The sequence below is a fragment of the Capricornis sumatraensis genome, chromosome 1 (genome assembly GCF_032405125.1).
Source record: "Capricornis sumatraensis isolate serow.1 chromosome 1, serow.2, whole genome shotgun sequence".
Classification (NCBI taxonomy): Eukaryota; Metazoa; Chordata; class Mammalia; order Artiodactyla; family Bovidae; genus Capricornis; species Capricornis sumatraensis.
In genome coordinates this window covers 20136223-20158150 of record NC_091069.1, presented here as the reverse complement: position 1 = coordinate 20158150, position 21928 = coordinate 20136223, and the positions used below count along the sequence as shown (strand labels likewise).

The window sequence follows — 21928 nt, the reverse complement described above, 5'->3', positions numbered from 1 at the left end:
AACAAAGGAAATCATGGAGAATTCTGCCATTAAACCATCAAGAAAAGTCTCAGAAAGATGGAGGATTAGTAATTTTCCAGGCAAAGAAGTAAGAGAAAAGAAAGTTTTAGGCAAAATATTATATGCAGAGGCACTGGTTGTCAGGGTTATATGTGTGTTTGCAGTGTTGTATGGGGTTACGGTCGGGAGAGGGTCAGAATAGGAAGGGGAAGAAGGTGACACTGGAGAGAAAGCTCTGGGCCAGATTGAAAAGGACTGAGTTCATCACTATGCTAGAGGAGTCTTGATTTTGTTCTAATAGGAGGCTTTCAACAAGAGATTAGTATGTTTTGACTTAATGAGATCCTGAACTAAAATACTGACAGTAAAAATGGAGAGAAGAAATCAAGTTAAAGACAGATTTTTTAAGTTGAAATGACAAGAATTAGATGACTGACTGGGAGCGGTTGAGGCAGAGGTTTTAAGGATAGTCTTATCATGCATTCCCTGGGCCTCCCTGGTGGCTCAGCTGGTAAAGAATCTGTCTGCAATGCTGGAGACCTGGGTTCGATCCCTGGGTTGGGAAAATCCCCTGGAGAAGGGAAAGGCTACCCACTCCTTACTCTGACCTGGAGAATTCCATGGACTGACTGTGCAGTCCATGGGTCGCAAACAGTCAAATACTACTGAACGACTTTTGCTTTCACTCATCATGCGTTAAACTGATAGCCTAGTGATGAGACTTTTAAAATCTGAAGATTGTGACCTGGGCACATACTTCACACATTCTTCAGAGGTTTTGGAAGGATATGAGATGGGTATTTTTTCATAAAAGTATACTAAAACAGGGGCTTGGATACACAGGAAGAACTGATCTCAGTCTCCCAAGTAATAGAATTGAAACCATAGCTATACATGTAAGGCTAAATAAATGAGTATATACTTGGCTGTGATACGTTTTAAGGGAATAAATAATAAAATCTGAGTTTCTGTGCTTATATTTTGTATTTAGTGCCTATTGAAGTAGAGTAATTTGAGTTGATTTACTTTTAAATTAGGGTAATAATCATCCATCAACCTACCCTGTCAGTGATTCTCAAAGTCAACCAGCTGTATCAGAATCCATCTCAAAATTCATCTTAAAAATGCAAATACTTCCCACCCACCTTACCCCCGATTTAATTATATCAGAATCTCTTGAGATGAAGCCTGGGAATGTGCATTATACATAGCATTGGGTAAATCATATACACTAAAGTTTAAGAACCAATTGCATAGTAACCATAGATGAGTTTGGGGGACCAGGTGAGTTCCTTGGCACAAATGTATTCATGGGTGTCACAGTTACAAACAATGAGAAAGTTACTTCTGTTTTTAAAAATAAAAATGATTGCAATATTAGGTGATTGCATTGAATTGGAAAGGAAAGATTGCATATACCCCTGTTCTAAGTCTTAATTTATTTGGCCAAGATAAGTTGCTAATGCTGCTTATCTACCTTTGGTTTTTCCCTTATCTGTAGTTTTATGGAAGGCTTAACCTTTGGTGACCCATTGAACAAGTAAGGTCATGCTGGAATTGAGAAAGCTACATTCTTAGAATTAATCGTCTTTCATACTAGGGTTTATGGTACAACTCTGGGAAAATGTGAGCTGACAATCTGGGTACTTCTGTGAAGGGAACATTGACGCATGTTGAGCTTTCATAATTCTTAAATGGAGCATCAGGGTGGTTACATTTTTATGTCGGCCCAGTGGAAAGAAGATTGTGTCTTACCCCTGAATATTATCTGTGTCCTCTGTTCTGTGATGGTTTGGAAGGCATACCTGGTCAACATGATTATGTGCATTTGCATATAAAGAGAAAGACTTCTCTGAGTGCTTCCATCTCAATTTTAATCATGTTGTTATCAGTGAAGGGAAAGTTAAAATGTTTACAGCATAATGTGATTTTTCGATCATAGGATATTAAGCCGTTGTTTTCTAAAGAGTGTTAGAGTATAAACTTGCAAACCTCCTATTGCAGATTGCTTGATTTGGCATTTAAAGACTGGGATTGGTCATTTGATGATGTTGATGGTGGTGATGATGATGACGATGTTTTTGATTTCTGAAGAAGTTAAATGGGGTAAATCAAAAAATGAGAAATGAGTTGTTTTAGTTTTTCCAAATAGTGCATGTGGCTTGCACTTGGGTTTTCATTCTTTTTTTTACCAGTTTGAAAGTTTATTGAGTTGTTTTTGATAGTATATATTTGAAAAGTAGTCTTCAGACAAGTTTCTAACTGAAATTTCCATGTTAAGTATGAAAGCAAAATGCTATGTTCAGATTCCTTATTGGCTATATATTTTCAATACAGTTGGAATTGTAATTTTTTATCTTAGGAATGAAACATGTAGAAATAACAAATGGAACTAATTCTGATACTTTCTGTTCATTCCAAATAAGTCATATGCAGAGAAGTAAAATTTACGGTGTTTTCAAGTTCTTACAGCTGTATTAGTTTGTGAACATAGCATGGGATTCCTTCTCCCTCCATCCCTCTCTTCTTCCCCCCGCCCCTTTCCCTCTTTCTAACTTGCAAGAATTGAAACCATAAAAACTTTGATAAATGCTGTGAACTAGCTGTTTCTGATTTTGCTTTTTTTTGTGATATGAAATGTTTACTTTTTGAAAATTTAATGTTACTTTTGCTGAAGAATGCTAATGGTATGCTGTGAAAGCTCTTATGCTTTTAGAAAATGTCATTTGGTTAATAGAGGCTAACAGAAATCTGAATGAAAACTGAACCTCATGAGTTAAACCTTTTATATGGAATGAATATAAAAGAAATAATGTCTATCTTAACCTAAGTAACATGTTGCAAAGTACATACTTAATCACACATTATTTGGATCTGTTTATAACCAGGATTTACAGAGTATTTTTTACATATATTTACTATAACAGTGTGTTTGTTCCCATTTCATAGATTTTTAAAATGTGGCATAGGGTGAAAAAGCCAAATAGAGCCTAGTCCTTCAGTCCACTCTTCTTTCACCCACACGAGGAAGCTAACAGTTAAACCTCAAATCAAACAGATTCACTTGAGTTATTCATTGACATACCATCTCACCCTAATAGCCAGTTAACCATATTAAAACTTGTGTGTCATGTTTGTGGCCAATATGAGAAAATATGAGGAAGAATATAATTGCATGTACCTTGAAATAAGAAAAGTAAGACAGTAAATATGCTATATGCATGATTTAGGTGTGAAAAGTATAGTAGTTGGAAGACTGTAGAGTTTGATGTAAATGGAATGCCTTCTCAAAGAACTGATGACAATCTCTTAAATTATTTCACTGTATCAACTGACTTTAGTTTCTTTTTCTTTTCCAGCTAACTGCCTTCTGTGAATGCAGTCATCATTCAAGGTGATCATATTCTTCCAGTTGAAACAAGACTGAAATATGATGGCCCGAAATTTATTAAAAAGTTATATTTTCCTGAGAGACTAATACACATATATATTCCCTCTATTCCTGCAATATAAATTCTAAATCTTGGATAGGTTTTCTGGGCTCCTTTGGAGCAACAAGTTGAACCAACAGTGATTGGTTAATAGAATAAGAATATCATGTGCAACTCTTCCAGACTTGTTCTGTAAAGCTCTCCTAACATCACTCACACTACATTGCATAAAGGATTTAGAAGAGTTACAGAAATCATCTTTGCAGCTTCAACAGAGAGATTTCACCAGCACATTTGCCAGAAGAATCTGGGAATGAATGGATTCCACTACAGTGATAGAGACTGCATCTTTAAGAAGTAACCATTGTATTGTGTGTGTGAAAACACACACATGCATACATACACACACACACACATAGTACTGTAATACTGCAAGAGGGTTTTTTAACTTCCCACTTTATTTTTTTATAAACATTAGTCAGATATCATTACTTACTGCAGTTGCAACTATGCACTTGTATAAAGCCATAATGGAGTTTATATCACTCATTGTATGTACCTGCTGGAAGCTGCATGTTCATGTTTAAGCAATTATTGTAACAAGAAATTTGAAGTTAATTATATCAGTTTCTTAATGCTTCGTAATAGGCAACTTTACCCATTTTGAATGCCTTAATTTAATTTTTTTTCAAGATATCCACCCTTTCCTGTATTTAAAACAAAAAGTATTTACCAGCTCTTAGGATGCAAATTTGCTTTGCAGAAGAAAATTAGTGCACTATTTTTACACATAGTAGTTATCATTGTCGGCCTATTTTGATTGTATAACAGAATTTTGTTTTAAGTATTGGTGATAGAAACAGTAATGGGTAGTATTGGAACTAATATATCTTTTATGTATATCTATTACTCATCAAACCCCTTTTACAGACCTCAGTATTAGTGTGTGACTATGAAACATTTTCTTTGCTTTTAATTTGCTGGCTACTCTAGGTGTGTTTTTATTTCTGATAAAGACATTTGTGACTTTTTATATTTTCACACTCAAGATTCAAAAAATTATCTCAAATACAAAGAAAACTAAGACATACTGTAGATATATTTTAAGTATTTAAGTGTGATCCCGTAAACACATGACTGTGTATGGCAGCATTTCATTATTGTGGCTGGGAAGCAGTGGCCTCAAAGGCACTTCAATTTGTATTTTTTTAAATGCTATTCAAGTTACATACAGTTTATGCAGGACTATTCCTGCTTTATTTCTCATTATCCCAGAAAAGTATATGTTTTGTACTGCTACAGTATACATCAGTGGTAAGAATCAAGTAAAGAAAAACTCTGTGGTCTTCTATCATCCTCTCTGTGTATATACATGTGCACAGTTTGGCATAATACCGAGATACACCATCCAATATTTCTATGAAGGAAGTAGACATTTTTCATTGATTCCGTCTGGGGTCAGTGTTGAGGTGTTTAAAGAGTTAGATCCCCAATTATAGATACTATTGTGGAAATTGAAGAGTGGCCTTTGGCTGCTGATGTACTGAAACTGAATCTTGTTATTACGTTATCCAGGCTGCACTCTTCCATGCTGTCTGTGCTAAAACTAGATATGCATGCCATTTCCCTTGCAGGTATGTTCTGGTTCGGGGGCACAGCTTTTTTTTTTTAAGTAAGATTAAAAAATGAAAAATATATAAAATTTATATAGAATAAATATTTCCATTCATTAGACTTGTTAAAAGGAGACTGAATTAATATTTTATATAGAGATTTTGTTACACTATGGGAGGTTCTATCATATTATTCTGAATTGGAGAGTATATATATATATTTTTAATAAACTTTATTAAGGTGAAATAATTTGAAGTTTACACATGAGTAACTGAAATATTTGAGTAAAAATGGCAAAAGTTTAAATTTTGAATGCTGTATATATATTAGAGAATATGGAGAATCATGGTGTGATGCAACTATACAAGGAAAATTAATGTGAAGTTTTCTGGGGGGGCAAAGAGATCCTAAGGGGCAGAAAAAAAAATCTCTCCATGAAGATTCTTTTTATTATATGGTTTGACATAAGGATTTATAAGGTCATTTGTCCAGCCAATGGAAATGTGCTTAATAAAAAATTCTGACCTTGGGTAAGAATTCGCTTTATACCCTGTTGCTGGTTTCATGTACATACATGAGTGCATGCCCCCATCCAAATGTTTTCTTCCCAACACTCATTAAATATGACATTGACTTGGTCTAACAACCTGCTTTTGTGCCAGCTTCTTTTTCTTGAGGCTCAAGAACCTCCAAGATAAAAGTTAAGACCAAAAGTTGCTTGTTTCCTCACACCTGATTTCTCCTAGAGCCACAAATACCTCCTTTTGAGAACTAAGAAGTAGTGAATACTGGGATTTTCTTAGCTGCGGTGTTTTTTGCTTTTTTACTTTTGTGGGAATACTGAGGCAAAGCAGAAGGAAAACTGGTGCCAGGGTTACTGCTGAGGATGACTGTCCAGTTCATGTTGAAAAGTATTAATAAAAAAAAATGCTATCTAGAAGCAAACTTAAAAAAAAAAAAAAAGTTTAAAATACTCTGGAGCTAACTAAAGGATAGTATATCAATAAATCTAAAATAAAGGTGAGTTTTTTTTTAAGATTAACCTGTGCTAGAGTTACACCATTCTGGCTCTGAAGGCTCTCCTTTATCCCAGTTTATCTGTAGGTACTGTAGGTTGCCAAACCACAATTTGAGAAGCTATGCTGCTGCTGTTAATCTATTACAGGATTTGGGTGGTAAAATAGAGAAACTGGACACTATATTACCTTATGGAAACATGCTTTAAATAACATGTTTTTAAAACCCAGTGAGAGCAAGTCACTTCTGAGTTTCTTGATCTCTGTTGACACTGCTACTGACTCACCTCTCCTCCCCTGGAATAAGATGTCAGTTTCCCTATATTGTGAAGATACCATAGTTGGTTTGTAAAGCACTTTGAAGAATAAGCACTGTGTGACAGTGCTAGATATTATGTTTGGGGGGCTCTCTCCTTGATTCCCTTCCCCATAATAGTTTTGTTTGGGGTTGTAATAAGTTATGAATTGCATGGTTTAGATAATCATAAATATCTGATCAGCTGTCCCCTTGAACAAAAATCGTGGCGCTCCCCCCCCAGTTTTTTTTAAATTTTGTTGCATCTCTGTAGTATTGTAATTGTATTTTATGCCTGCTTTTTATATTAAAAATTAAATAAAAGAAATTAAGACATAAGCATTTTCCTACTTTTCCTGTGAAATACTCTTGCAACCTTCTAAAATTTACCCCCCAAAATTACCTTCCTTAAAAGATGGGTATAGCAAAGAAATCTTAATTGAGGTTACACACTTGGGGATCTTCAGCCCTATCACTTAATCCATGGAGAAATACAAAATCAAGTTTCAACTAGGAGTTTGTATCTAACATCAGTATTTTAAGGAACATGCAAACTTGAGAATCTCATGAGTGTCAAGGATAAGGAAAAGAAGCAGTCTGTTTTGGTAGAATAGTGCGCTGACAAGTGGTTTTCTAGAAAGAACTTTTTGGTAATCAGTGGGGTCTTTTCTAGGATACTTGCTGGCTGTCTGATCTGGGACAGATTATTCAGTATGGACTTCAGTATATTCATCTGTAAAATGGAGACTGTTTACTTACAGGATTCTTGTGGGATTAATGATGTGTACAAAATATCTGGGGTGGCTCTAATGTATGTTCCTTTCACTTCCAAAGGGGAAAAATGGAGAACTCTCCAGCTACGATACTATATTTTCTCTAAGGAGGTGCTTTCAGTTCAGTTCAGTCGTTCAGTCGTGTCCGACTCTTTGCAACCCCATGAATCGCAGCACGCCAGGCCTCCCTGTCCATCACCATCTCCCGGAGTTCACTCAGACCCACGTCCATCGAGTCTGTGATGCCATCCAGCCATCTCATCTTTGGTCGTCCCCTTCTCCTCCTGCCCCCAATCCCTCCCAGCATCAGAGTCTTTTCCAATGACTCAACTCTTTGCATGAGGTGGCCAAAGTACTGGAGTTTCAGCTTTAGCATCATTCCTTCCAAAGAAATCCCAGGGTTGATCTTCAGAATGGACTGGTTGGATCTCCTTGCAGTCCAAGGGACTCTCAAGAGTCTTCTCCAACACCACAGTTCAAAAGCATCAATTCTTCGGCGCTCAGCCTTCTTCACAGTCCAACTCTCACATCCATACATGACCACAGGAAAAACCATAGCCTTGACTAGATGGACCTTAGTCGGCAAAGTAATGTCTCTGCTTTTGAATATGCTATCTAGGTTGGTCATAACTTTTCTTCCAAGGAGTAAGCGTCTTTTAATTTCATGGCTGCAGTCACCATCTGCAGTGAGCCCCCAAAAATAAAGTCTGACACTGTTTCCACTGTTTCCCCATCTGTTTGCCATGAAGTGAAGGGGTCAGATGCCATGATCTTTGTTTTCTGAATGATGAGCTTTAAGCCAACTTTTTCACTCTCCTCTTTCACTTTCATCAAGAGGCTTTAAGCATTGATAAAGCATATCTAAATAAAATATTTGTTGGACTAAAAAAATCAGTTTATACTACTAGTCAGATGATAACTGGATATGAGAAAAGATTTACTTGGACTTTTTAAAAAATGTTAACTATGATTTTTGAAACTATAGAATGACTGATTTGTTTTTTTATTTTTAGATGCCGTGTTTCTTTTCCTGTTGGTCCCAAGCAGTAGTTCTAAAAGGATTAGTCAGTTTATATTTTTAAAACTGCCCTTTACCTAACTTAAAGCTAATCACATTAAAACAACTGAGTTTTAAGACTCAGAAGAGTTCAAAATAAGTTTATTTTACACAGGAAACACTTTCTAATAAACATCATTTACTTACTGCATATAATACAATAATGCTACTCAATTATTAGGTGAATGTTTTTAAATGTTAGGTTTTATAAGCTTTTATAGGAAAATACAGTGGATAATCTTAACAGCATGTTTAAAGTATGATACTATAATGAGAATTAAATCCATGAGAGCTTGGCAGAACCCAGCAATACCCTTTGCTGCATATATTTTCAGTAGGCAAACCCTGGTTGAGGTTGGCTGTATTTTGTACCAAATTCCAGTAACAGTTAATTGTGCAGGTGTAATCCTTTTAAAAATGGCAGCACTGTGCTTGAATCTTGAAGTATATTGGGATTGCCTCTTCATAAGTAGAGATTGCTGGTATCTTTTGTTATGAAATGCTTAAAGGTACAGTATGAAGTTAAAGAGCTACTTTGGTATATGCATTCAAACCAGTTACATTTTTGCTTCCTTGATATCTTTGCTATAGCCAAGGAGGTATTTTATGATAATATGATACAATAAGGCCATCCTATTATGTCTGTATTACAATTAAACATTCGTCCCAGGAAGTGAACCCTGGTAAGTTATTAAAATTTCCAAAATCCCACTCCATTCATGTGCATTTGTGTTTTGGAGACCATGTATTTCTTAAAAGATTTTAAAAGTTGAGAAGTAGATGTAATCAGTTCCCAGAATAAGGGTCAAAGCTGCCTCATCAGAAAGGGCTTTTTGGAAGACTTCCATCCATCACCAGCTTTCTCAGAATTGCAGATGTCTGAAGTCCTACCTTAACCTAATAAAGTGGGGGCAGAGGATTTTTAAAAATCAGCATTTTCAAACAAGTGTTTAACTGGGCTTTTTCAAGTCTAAAGTATCTTTGGCACGGTTGACTAAACTTATGATTTAGCAGTGAGCTTTTTTTTCCTTTGGTTCCGTTATTCAGAATCCACTTTGTGTATAGGAATAATCCATCATTCAGACTTTATATCGGTCTTCCGGTAGTGAAGTACTGTAGCAGTTACCCATATGTTTAAGGCCAGCATGATCATGAAACGTGTAAGAACTGAAATCAGTCAAAAAAGAAAAGTGTATATTAAAAAATACTGTTTTCACATAAAATCACCACCTTCTCTAAGTAGAAGCCTAAATAAGCCTAACGTCCCCTACCCCCCACCCAAAAGGAAACAGAACTATGGGTCATGTAAACGTTGGTGCAACTGTGGTTCCAAATATTTCTGGGGGGAAAATGGTCTTATCATTACTACCTCTGGCCACTTGGCCTGACTTCATGAATAATTTCATCTTAAATGCTTAATTTGGAGGAATCTGACTGGTTGGTAAATGCTACAACTTTTTAAAAGCCTATTATCATTTTTTAAGTCTTAAGGGTGGTGGTATCTTAGAAAATTCCATGTTAATTAAGCAAAAAGTGGTACACTGCAGTCACCTAAGATAATTCTGAAAAAAGTCAAGGTATGTTTTATATTAAAGTAACCATGAAAATGTGGCTTTTTATTATAAAGGAAAAAATAATCTCAATGACTTGATGAACACTCCTGATAAATAAGGTTTATGAGACTTAATGTGTCTTTGGGGTTATAAAACACTTTTAAGATAGATGAACTGTTTTTAAGAGATTATTCTCAGATATACTGGTCACTTTCATGAACAGCAGTCACCTCAGATACAAAACAAATCACAATTAGAAGATTCTCGACCTTTTAAAATTAATTTTTAATATGAAATTTGTTTTGTTGTTCAATTATGGTTTGACTCTCTTTTGCAAGCAGAGAATTCATGTCCTGTAGGGAAGCTTCAGGTTTCTCCCTTCCCCACTTGACCCAGGTATACACTCTGGCCAGACACTTTTCAACCCTTCTCTCAGAGCTAATGTAAAGTACTTGAGCCAAAGATAAAACCCTGGGATGGAACTAGCAAATGCATCCTGCTGCTTTGTGGCACTATGTTTCAGATAATAATGAACTTATTTAAAAGGTCTACACACCAAGGACACATTTCTAGTCTTCATAGAATAAGTCACCCTACCTGTTTTAATCATTTTCCAAACATTTATATGCTTGAAAATTCAGCCTAAGGAATGAACGACATTCTCTTTAAGTTAACCCAAGTTTGTTTTCTCCTCCACCACGGTAACCCTTTAAAAATAACAGAACAAGGACATGGAGTAAAATGATTGTGTCACTCCCCATCCTGCTGCCTGTGCGCAGTTCTCTGAGGCTCCCTGCCACCACCTTCCCTCTCATTAGACTCAACTCAGGGCTCTCCCGCCAGCCCTGCTGGTGTTCCTCCATCCTCCTTGCTCACAACCTCCATATGTGCTGCTCCTTGTAACAGTCTCTTTCCTCATCCCTCTCCCCTTCAAATTAATCTTCCCGGCTCCCTCCAACTACGTCAGGCTTCCTTGTTAGGTGCTCATCCTGTCCTCTTTTGAAACACTTTACAGTATTTTTCAAATATTGTGTGATGACCTCACTCTTCATTTCCACTGCTAGAGTGGAAGCTTTACGAAGATAGGAATCGACTATCTTGTGCATATTCTATCCTGGATACGGCAAGAGGGTGCTTAACACTATGCATGGAGACTGATGAGGACCTGCAGTATATTGCAGCTAGCCTCCAGTGGGGCTAAACTGGCTGTGTTAAACCCCAAGATAATTTACAAGTGAAGGAGGCAGATGGCATAAAGTTCAAAGAGGACGTGGGCAGAAAAATATTTTGCTTACTTGTAAGATCATTGGTGGTCATTAAAGTTGTCATTATTCTTGCTGTAAAAGAAAAATTTCAGCAATAAATATCAACTTCTCAGACATTTCAGTACTTAGCAAATATCTTTCCATTTTAAATACAGGAATACATGCTAACTGTTCTTGAAAGATCTGAATAGAAGAGAACCCTGGATGAAGAAGCCGGTAGTTTAAGATTTTAGAAGAAACATGAAAAAGTATAATTCAAATATCAACAATTAGGAAATCTAGTGAATGTAATAGCTCTGGATATTTTTAAAATGTTCCTACCTAAATAGAGTACATATTCATTTTAGGTAGTTCCTGCAAGAATCCAAATGAACAATGGAAATTCTAAAGTTGAGACTAAACACACTATGGCTCCAGGAAAACTCCACTGCTGCAAATTATGTTCATTCACAAAAGTCAATGTATGAGTCTCATCTCTTCAATTTATTACATCATAAACATTCATATGTTTAAAACAAGTGAATGGATTTAATATAATCTGCTTCTTGATGCTTTGCAAACAACAAGAGAAGACTGTTAATAATAGGTCATATTTTTGGAGAAAAGTGTCCTTTTACATTTTTTTAGCAACTGGAATACAGATCTTGCAGAAAATGGAGAGTGGTGTGCACAAAATCAGTCTTATAAATAAGGATACACTAGAGATTCAAGAGTTAACATGCAAAGGATTTAAGCTCAAGGGATTATGACCCTTGGACATCAAGTTAGCCCACCCCTCTAGGTAGACACCCCACACACACACACCAACAGGGGACACCCCATCAATTAGACTTGTGTTCTTACCTGCACAAGTATAAGAAGCGAGGCTCCACGTCAGAGCGCTTGCGGCTCCTGAGTCCCTGCTCTTCCACAGGTACTGGAGCTGTGCAAACTTACTGGCTGCACTGATCAAAGTGCATAAGTTCTGTTTGAAGATAAAACAGGAGGAAGGACTCCCTTAGTTTCAAATGCAGAAGAGCACCAGATACTGAAAGCCCCTTTGAGGGGAGAAGGGGGGTTATGCTTTTCGGGATTCCCCAACCAGGGATTGAATCTGGACCACCAGAGTCCTAGCCACTGGACCACCAGGGAATTCCCTGAAAGCACTTTTGAAACCAAGCTTTCATGTCAAGTAATAACCAACAAGGACAAACGCCAAGTTTCATGATAAAGAATGGAGGCAGCAGCAGCATACTTAGGTCTAACCTACCAACCCCTTCAGGTGAGTAACCAATGTGCAGCAGCAGGTAGGACGTAACCGAGGGTAAAAATCTGCAACGGCCACAAAGGCTTATCTGTCACCACCTGCCAATAATAAATTGATGTATAGATACTACAGTAGGGGATGGGGGGACCATACTGCTTTGCACTGAGATTTATAAACTCAAAGCAGCAAGCTGGGGCGCATCAGCTCTGAGTTTCCGGCTGTTCTGATGAGCCACGTGAGACTCCGGCCCTGTGCTCCCTGACCTCTGCTCCCCAATGAGGTTAAGAGTACAGCACCCTCCACCCTGAGCCAGGCCCAGGCTCCCATGGTAACCCTACATATCTGCTCTCCGTATGTCACAAGGCTAAGAGCCAAGTCCACTTTCCAACAAGATGCTGGAGGTAGAATGGGTTGAAATCCAGGAGTTCGGGTGTGGCCGGCAGTGACCACCAATTAGTTCTGCTCCTTTTCCCATGAGGTAGAAAAGTTCATGTCAACCACCATTTGATCTTTGGTCAAATGCTTCCTGACCTGCTACCACAATCCTATTCTTACAGCAGGGAATTTCTGGCCCTTAACCAAGGAAGGGAAAAGAATACAGCACTTACCTTTTCCCAAGGAAGAAAAAAAATTGTATCAATATGTAATTACTAACCTGATAATATGGCACTAGCGGCAAAGAACCCACCGGCCAATGCAGGAAATGTAAGAGACGTGGGTTCCATCCCTGGGCTGGGAGGAGGAAATGGCAACCCACTCTGGTATTCTTGCTTGGAGAATCCCCATGGACAGAGGAGCCTGACGGGCTACAGTCCATTGGGTCACAAAGAGTCGGACACAACTAAGTGACCTAGCACCCAACCTGAAACTCTTCACTTCATGCTCAGTTCTTCATTTGACTACTGACTCCACAATCTGGTTCTCCAGGGCTCCCCCCGCCAAATGAAGTAAAAATATTGTGCCATACATTTAAGTGAGAATAATGTATTTTTAATATTTGGATAGCACTGGGCTTTCATCCCAGCATGCTTTGGTACAGCTGCAAAGCACAGGGGTGCTTTCGATACAGTGGGTTGAACATCCAATCTATAAAACTGTCTGCAGGGCAGGTGTCACAAGGAAAAGAGGGAAGACAGACTCTGTGAACACACGTTCTTCTCTGGGGCAGTCTACTCACCATGGCCAGATCTAGGATCCACTGCTGCAGAGTGAGGATGAACCAAGCAGACACGCAGCTTACCACATGCTAAGGGACACAGCAATAGCTTGTTGGCTGGTAGCTCCACCACCCGCCCGTGGAAACAAACCGAGAATACAGAGGTTACACGTCTAAGCCGAGTGTGGACTGGAACAACTGCTAGAACTTGTCAGTTTGGAAAAGAGAAAAGTGGTCCAGGTGAACACTTGCTAAGGAGTTCAAAAGCACAGAAGCAGAATTCTGGAAGAAAATTACAAAGAACCCTGTGTTCTCGGACCCGTCCTAGAGCTGGGAACGTTCCAGATGATCTTAACTGCCCATTTCATTCTTGACCACATAGACCTCTCCAACATAATGTCAACAGTTAACGCACCTTTGATGTAAGATGTAACACAATTTATGTTTATTATTTTAAAACATGAAATTGTGGGATCAGAAGCCTCCAGGGTCTAGCCATATCAGTCTGATTAAAAGCCAAAATAATCACAGTAGTTCAGAAAGTGAAAGTGGCTCAGTTGTGTCTGACTCTTTGTGACCCCATGGACTGTATAGTCCATGGAATTCTCCAGGCCAGAATACTGGAGTGGGTAGCCTTTTCCTTCTTCAGGGGATCTTCCCAACCCAGGGATCGAACCCAGGTCTCCCACATTGCAGGCAGATTCTTTAACAGCTGAGCCACCAGGGAAGCCCAAGAATACTGGAGTGGGTAGCCATTCCCTTCTCCAGTGGATCTTCCCAACCGAGGAATCAAACTGGGGTCTCTTGCATTGCAGGCGGATTCTTTACCAACTGAACTATCAGGGAAGGATCCTCATTTGCTATCATCTCTCCCAGAATCATTCCATTCCAGACACAATGGTATTGCTATTCCTTGAACATTTTCAAGGGTACTTCATCTGAGCCCTCATATACTTACCTGTTTATCCTCTTCTTAGGAAACTTTTTCACCTGGTATCTTTATGGCTTGTTGGCCCACTTCCTTCAAATGCTAACTCGTATATTACTTTTTCAATAAGTAGCTCCGTGTCCACCCTATGTAAAACTGAGATACCTCCTATTACCTGTCCGTGCTTCATTTTGCTCTGTAACTCATACCATGCAATATTCAATATATTTAGGTTATTAAGTATGGTTTTCTTTCCCACATACCTTTTGTGAGCACAAAAAGACTATGCATAGAACAAGACTGGCTCATAATGCATGTTCAAGGATCGACTAAAAAACTAGTTAAACACTTAGGATGCCTGATACAGGAGACGTCTTCTGCAAAATTGTTGTCACATGAAACTGTTTACTGGTTTTCTCTTTCCTGCTAACTCCAGTGTAGAAATGACACAGTTGGGTAGAGCAATGCTAGGAGACAGGAGAAATGATACCTGAGTGCCATCAAGTTCAGTGATGCTGCAGGAAGACAGCCTGGCTAGAGAAGCAGAAACAAACACAGAAGGCGGTGGCCAGGCCAGGGCGGGGACGGCCAGGAGCCTCTGCCGTGACCACAGGCAAGTCATCTTGCTTCTCTCAGCCCTAGTTTGCCTATCTGCAAACTGGGACTTAATATTCCTTACCCTACTCATCTCCTCACTGCTTTGTGGCATATTGTAGGGACTCAAGAGGCTGCCAGGGTTACAATTGATAACATTGTTTAAATGAAGGGCTTTGAAACAGACAATCTCTGTGCTCAGGTCAGTGGAACGAAATACCAGTTGATACCAGAAAAGGCAACCTGAGCCTAGGAGGGAATTTTGTTTTTCAACACTCTCTAATTTGAATTTTAAACTACTGTTGCCCAATTTTGTACCATTGCACCTCATTCCATTCATTCCAGATACACATTTTATAAAACTTAAGCAGCTGTTGCAGCAACTGAGATCCTAGAGATGACTTATTTGTAGGGTGGCCAGACAGAGCAAATTAAAATACAAGACATCCAGTTAAACTGGAATCTCAGATCAACAAGTGATTTTTTAGCATAAGCATGTCCTGAATAGTATCTGGGACCTACTATTACCTACCGCCCCCCCTTTCCTCTATCCTGAAGCTCAGATCATGTCACTGATGTGGCAGGACTGATTGCCACTCAAAAAGGCTCTCGGCCTCTTAAGAAGAGTGAAGTTCAACAAGAGAATAACGGGAGTTTTGACAAGCAGAATGAAAATGGAAGGCGGGCCCACGTGCACAGAAAATGCTCTGTGACCTGAGAGGGGACAGGTCTGTGTGATGACCGGAGTCCAGGGAGATCTGAACCAGCTGTCAGGAGCCCAGACCCGCCCACTAATAAGCAGTAAGAAGCCAAGCTGACCAGGTATCTTAGCGGCATCGTGTTACAGACCAGACATGCCTGTCATATGGGTACATTTGGGGGGAAGGAAGAAATATCTCCTTTCCCCTAAAGAAGACACGTGGACAATGTGGCTGTTAGCAGAGGTGCTCCTGCAGCCCAGCCTTGCAGTCCTAAGTCTAAATCCCCCCACCTGGTGGGTCAGGGCACCGTGGAGGCACCCTGGTCTCAGAGGGGAGACCCCAGGCAGAGACATCTAGGGAATCTCTGGGCTGTGGAGACACACTAGCCCACAAGGAATCTTACTTTGGGGATTGTTTTTTCTTAATTTAACCAAAAGAATAAATATCTGGTAAAGGATCCTGCTTTAACAGGGCTTCCATGGTAAAGAATACACCTGCAATGTGGGAGACCTGGGTTCGATCCCTAGGTTGGGAAGATCCCTTGGAGAAGGGCATGGCAACCCACTCTAGCATTCTTGCCTGAAGAATCCCATGGACAGAGGAGCCTGACGGGCTCCAGTCCATGGGGTCACAAAGAGTCAGACACGACTGTAGCACAGCACAGCACAGAACCCAGCGTAATAACATCCTATTAGCAAAACGGGTGGATGTAAGAGTTGGACTATAAAGAAAGCTGAGCACCGAAGAATTGATGCTTTTGAACTCTGGTGTTGGAAAAGACTCTTAAGAGTCCCTTGGACTGCAAGGAGATCCAACCAGTGTATCCTAAATGAAATCAGTCCTGAATATTCATTGGAAGGACTGATGCTGAAGCTCCAATCCTTTGGCTACCTGATGCGAAGAGCTGACTCATATGAAAAGACCCTGATGCTGGGAAAGATTGAAGGCAGGAAGAGAAGGGGACGACAGAGGATGAGATGGTTGGATGGAATCACTGACTAAACGGACATGAGTTTGAGCAAACTCTGGGAGTTGGTGATGGACAGGGAGGCCTGGCGTGCTGCAGTCCATGGAGTTGCAAAGAGTCGGACACCACCAAGCCACTGAACTGAACTGATTTGCAAAACTAAACACACCCCGCCGCCCCACCCGTCCCAGCTCCGATTCTCAGATGGTGAAAGGATACACGATGATGTACGGCGCTGCCCGTCTCACATCCCCATTGAAGTGGAAGACACACAGCAGCAAGATGAGATCTGGAAAGAAAAGGCTCTGAGCTGTGGGGGTAGGTGCTGAGCACCGAGGCTGGGCAGGGGGATGGGGGTCGGTTACCTTGTGCGATGAGGATGGGGTACTCCAGGTATGTCAGCAGCGGGTACTCATAGTAACACTGGTACCGGAGGAAGACCAGGAACCTTGGGAGAGGGAGGACACTCCTGAGGTCTGACTCACCCGACCCCCACAGCAGGCAGGCCTGGCCCCCACCCAGGAGCCTAGGTTTGTGCACAGAACCTGAGAACTGGAGCTGAGCATCAGCAAATGGTAAGGAGGAAGGTACAGAACAAGGGCTTCCCTCATAGCTCAGATGGTAAAGAATCTGCCTGCAATGCAGGAGACCCGGGTTCGATTCCTGGGTCAGGAAGATCCCCTGGAGGAGGAAATCGAAGATCCCCTGGAGGAGGAAATGGCAACCCACTCCAGTATCCTCGCCTGGAGAATCCCATGGACAGAGGAAACTGGCAGGCTATACAGTCCATGGGGTGGCAAAAGTTGGACACGACTGAGCGACTAAACCACAAACCACCACAAAACAAGGAGGATGAAATATCAACCAAATCGTCTCCTCGACTTCTGGAGCTGGGGCACTGGGGTCTGCCAAGCTGCTTCGGATGGTCAGTTAGAGACAGATCTGACCGGGAGGAGGAAGAGACCAGGCTTCCGGACCCAGGCCTGCCTGTCTCTAAGACTGGGCACTTCCGAGGCCCCAGGCAGCTGCCTCAGGACACGCTCAAGAAGCTCAAGAGGCCAGGAAGGACCTCTGAGGGGGGCTGAGAGGCATCCTGGGCGGGCATCCCGGGCAATGGGCATATGAGGGCCCAGCAGCAGGCCTGTCTGTGTTTTGAAGAGGAGGAACATCCCACAATGATTCCAGTGGCCTCCAGAGTGCTGTGGGGCGGGGGACAGGGAGGTGGGGGGCAAGACAGGGGGACTCTTTAGTTTCTGTAAGAAAATTCTAGCCCTGGAGAGGCTGTGAAGACACCCCCCCAGGCCCCGTGTCCCCCCCAGGGTGAGCCAGAGCCTCCACAGACAAAGCAGACTTAATAGTTTACAGCTCCCAAGCCAGGAAGAGGTGTGACCACAGCCCCACACCCTCACCTGGGGCCACGCTATGACACTGGCCAGCACTTAGCGCTCTGGCTACCTGCTGAGCCACCTTCCTGAGACCACCTGGACTCCTCCCTCCAGCATCACCTGCTGAGGGTGGAGCCCCAAGGGGAGCGCAGACTCCGGGACTTGGGTACTCGGCTCACAATCCCCAGCAGTTACTAACCTCTGGGGCCTCGGCTTCCCTATCTGTAAAATGGGGACAAGAGCACACCTACCTCATTCCCTGTATCTGCACAGATGCTTTAACCCTAAGACCATGTCTTCAGCATCTTTCTCTGGCCTCACTGCCTCCAATCCAGCTGGTGAGCTTCTGTTTACAAGGCTCCCTGCCTGGAGGGCCTCCTTCTCCAGGTGGCTACCTTTTCTGGTCCCTGAAAGGATGCCCAGGGGTTCCCCTGCCCTGGAGCAGACCGAGGCATCCCCCGCCCTGAATGATGAACTTCTCAGTTCAGTTCAGTTGCTCAGTCCTGTCCGACTCTTTGCGACCCCAAGGACTGCAGCACGCCAGCCTCCCTGTCCATCACCAACTCCAAAGCCTACTCAAACTCACGTCCATCACGTCGGTGATGCCATCCAACCATCTCATCCTCTGTCGTCCCCTTCTCCTCCCGCCTTCAATCAAAGGGTATGGCAATCCACTCCAGCATTCTTGCCTAGAGAATTCCACTGAGAGAGGAGCCTGGAGGGCTACAGCCAATGGGCTCACAAAGAGTCAGGCTCAACTGAACTTCTCAGGAATTATCTATTCTCCCCCAGAGAAATGCGGAGCACTGAGGCAGGGAGCACTTCCCCAGGGAGCCCCCAAACCGATGGAGGTCACATACCCTAGGGTTGGCCCCTCTGATGGCGGTGTCCCTGGAGGGACCCCACAAGTCCCAGGGTGGCCCCTCACGCCTTGTGCTCTAGAGGTCTCCTCTTTCTCCCACCCTCTCCCCTACCTCCCTTTTGGCGGGAGAAACCGGGTCCCACCAAGAGGGCTGCCCCCACCCAGAAGTGCTTGCCCACGACCCGCCCTGAGTTGCCCGGTGGTAACTGGAGTCTGCCAGCTGGCGCTGGCGCTGGCACGGGGCAGCCGGGAGGGCTGGGCCTCACGGGGAGAGGAGCTAGACTGCTGGGTTCGGTCTTTCCCACCAAGTTTACAACTCTGCTTTTCGCCGTTCAGGTCTTTATGATTATTACTTTGCTTATTCAGAATATTACTACTTTTTCTGTAGACTGATGTATAACTGATATATATTATATTAGTTTCAGGTGTACAGCATAATTCAGTATTTGTATATATTGTGAAATGATCACTGCAACAAGTCTGGCTACCATCCATCACGTTCAGATCTTTAAACACCGAGTCAGGGCACCCACTCCTGACTTTTAAGGATAAACCAGCTCTTGCAACAGTATTCAAGTGCCGACTGGAGCGCCAGCTGAAGTCCAACTCCACAACTCAAATTCCCCTCTACCTCCAAAAAGTTCTACCTTCTCTGACACCCGTGCACCCCCTCCCCCCGAAAGGTGTAACTTTTAAAAGCCAGAGGGTCCAACCCCTCATTTTATAAGTGAGGAAACCGAGACCCAAGACAGGGGGAGGGTGGGTTTAGAGAGAATGCACACACGAGTCTCGAGGGCCCAGTGGTCTTGCTCAAAGCGGGATGACCGGTTTTGTCACTAATCGGTGGAGTGACGATTTCTCGGAGTGTCGGTTTCCTTATCTATAAAATGAGCGTGCGCCCACTTTGGTTTCGGAGCAGCAAGTACGGAAAGGAAGTGAGCGGCCCGGGCAGGCGCTACTCCCCGCGGCCGGGGCTTTTGGGCTCGGTTCCCCGCGCGCCTGCTTTAGCAGAGCCGGGGCGCTCCCGGGCTTACTCACCCCGCCAGCTCCAGCAGCAGGCTCGGGAGGCTGATGCCCCGCGAGCTGCGCGCCCCCAGCACGGCCGAGATCTGCGGCAGCTTGAGCGCCGCGCACACGCCCAGCGTGCTCCAGTTGCAGAACCACAGCAGCGTCTCCATGGCGCCCGCTGGGCTGGGACTCGGGGGGTTCCTCCGGCCCGGCCGCCTGGCGAGGGGAGCCGTTCAGCTCTCGGCCGCCGGGTCCACCGGTCCGGTCCTTCCGCCTTTCCTGGCCCCCGCCTTCGGGGCCGCCCCGTCGAGGGCCGCCCCTCCGCCTCCCCGCCCCCGATCTCCGCCCTCCGCCCCGCTCAGGGGCTCCCTCTCCCTCTGTTCACTCCGGCCTCGGCTGGTCCCGACTCCTCCCCCGGTTCGCCCCCACCCTGGACCCGCTCCGCCGGAGCCGGGGGCGGGGAGGCTAGCCTCTTGGGTCTTTGCTGTCGGTCCGCGCCCCATATCGCCCCGCCGGCCCCTCCCCGGGTCCTGTCCCTCCGCCCCCAGGCCCGCCTCGTGTCCTTTGCGTGCTGTGCCCGCTGCTGATTCACTTTCCCGCGATGTGAAAAACAGACTGGAGCAGTTCTGAGCCTCCGGGCAACGCCCCAGAAGGGGCCGCTTTCCCACGGGTCGGGGGTTGGGGGCCAGAGCTTGAACCCCGGAGGGCGAACGGGCACCTCTCGCGGGGGCCAGGGACCATTTTGTTAAGAGTTTATTATTTTTGAAACGTGTGTTTTGTTTCGTTTTTCTCACTAAAAATTTCAGAGATAGACTTTTTAAAAAACAGCCCAGCTTAGTTTCTGTGCGACCTCCGCAATTTAGACGCGGAGACAGGGCCCAGGTCCGGCCAGCCTTTCCTCCTGCTGAGAGCGGAGGAAGCCCCATCCCTGCACTGCAGGAAGCCTCTTTCCTGGGGGCTTGCTCCTCTACCCTGAAGACTGCTCCGCCAGAGCCTTGCACTTCAGCGCTTGAGTGAGATTTTTTTTTTCCTTAAGGAGGTAAAAATAGATTTCTATTGACAAAAGAAGGAACTTAGACTGAGGGGTCGGGGCGGGGTGTGTGTGCATTTTCCAAGTTTTCGAAATGGTATAGGTACCGAGTCAAGATTAAAAAACAGAAAGAAAGAAAAAAGTCGCATAAATGCACTGCCAGAAAGCAAGGTAAAGAAGAACACTGCCTGCACTTGCCCACCTCCCGTCTGTCCTGAGAGGAATTCAAGAGGGAGGAGGCCAGGAAGCTTTCTGTGCCGGGGTTTACTGGCTAGCAAATCATCCCCTGGAGAAGGAAATGGCAATCCACTCTAGTATTCTTGCCTGGAGAATTCCAAGGGCGGAGGAGCCTGGCCGGCTGCAATCCATGGGGTCAAAGAGTCAGAGGGAACTGAGCTACTAAGGGGGCACGCGTGCGGGGGACTGCTATGCTAGACTCTACTTCTGCATAGGTTTGACACGGTCCGTATGAAAACCAAGTTTAGAAACAGAAGGAAGAATGGTCATGAGGTCCTGTGACGCTCATTTTAAGGTGAGGATTCTGAACTCCAGAAAGGTGAGGGAACCTAGGTCTCGGGACCAGATTTAGTCCTGGTGTTATTAATCTGGGCTTTTGAACACTTTGCTCAACAGAAATCAATAAGAAGGCAGAGGAGACATTCACACAAGGCTTTCCTGGGTCTTGGGTTGAGCCTGAGTGGTGGCTTAGGTGGTCTGCCCACCCCGTTGGTATTGCTGTGGGCAGGGATTGGGCATGGTACCTGCTTTTGCTCCCAGCACCTCAGAAGTGGCAGTTGAATTTTGGCCTTGTTGTATCTAATTACTCATACTTTGCCCCAGCTGCCCAAGTATGCAATTATTTTTAGTCCCTTATCGTTTCTTTGTATTCTGTTGCTGCAGGAGACATTTGTCCTGGTGGAACTACTGAGGTAAAGAGTCCCAGGTCCAGCCTGTCTCACTAGGACTAGATATGCTTATTGCTCTTGAGATGTCCTTGCCTCTGCCCTCTCAGGAGTGTGTGTGTGTGTGTGTGTGTGTGTGTGTGTG

General features: G+C 43.3%; 2 protein-coding genes across 3 annotated transcripts in view; one reads left to right on the top strand and one right to left on the bottom strand.

Moving 5' to 3' along the window:
- ROCK2 (Rho associated coiled-coil containing protein kinase 2) overlaps positions 1-6636 on the top strand; it is a 132378-nt gene extending 125742 nt beyond the window's left edge. Inside the window, exon 33 of the mRNA XM_068981314.1 lies at positions 3360-6636. Coding sequence (XP_068837415.1) covers positions 3360-3363 — 4 coding nt within the window. The 3' untranslated portion in view covers positions 3364-6636. The remainder of the gene's footprint in view (positions 1-3359) is intronic.
- Positions 6637-8372: 1736 nt separating this feature from the next.
- Positions 8373-20101, bottom strand: SLC66A3 (solute carrier family 66 member 3). Of its 2 annotated transcripts, XM_068976911.1 has the most exons (7): positions 19882-20101; positions 16962-17044; positions 16816-16885; positions 13428-13485; positions 11848-11968; positions 11035-11076; positions 8373-9353 (listed from the first exon to the last, which is right to left on the bottom strand). In XM_068976911.1, the coding sequence occupies exons 1-7, from the start codon at positions 20019-20021 to the stop codon at positions 9262-9264; spliced, it is 606 nt and encodes a 201-aa protein (XP_068833012.1). In that variant the 5' UTR covers positions 20022-20101; the 3' UTR covers positions 8373-9261. The 2 variants fall into 2 exon arrangements, with proteins under 2 accessions (XP_068833012.1, XP_068833023.1); XM_068976922.1 differs by lacking the exon at positions 11035-11076.
- Positions 20102-21928: the final 1827 nt, after the last annotated feature.

Coding starts and splice junctions, on each gene's coding strand:
- SLC66A3 (XM_068976911.1), bottom strand. CDS start 20,021: ATGGAGACGCTGCTGTGGTTCTGCAACTGGAGCACGCTGGGCGTGTGC. Junction 13,486..16,815: donor GCAGCGCCGTACATCATCGT/GTATCCTTTCAC, acceptor GCATGTGGTAAG/CTGCGTGTCTGCTTGGTTCA. Junction 11,969..13,427: donor GGATCCTAGATCTGGCCATG/GTGAGTAGACTG, acceptor ATCTTCAAACAG/AACTTATGCACTTTGATCAG.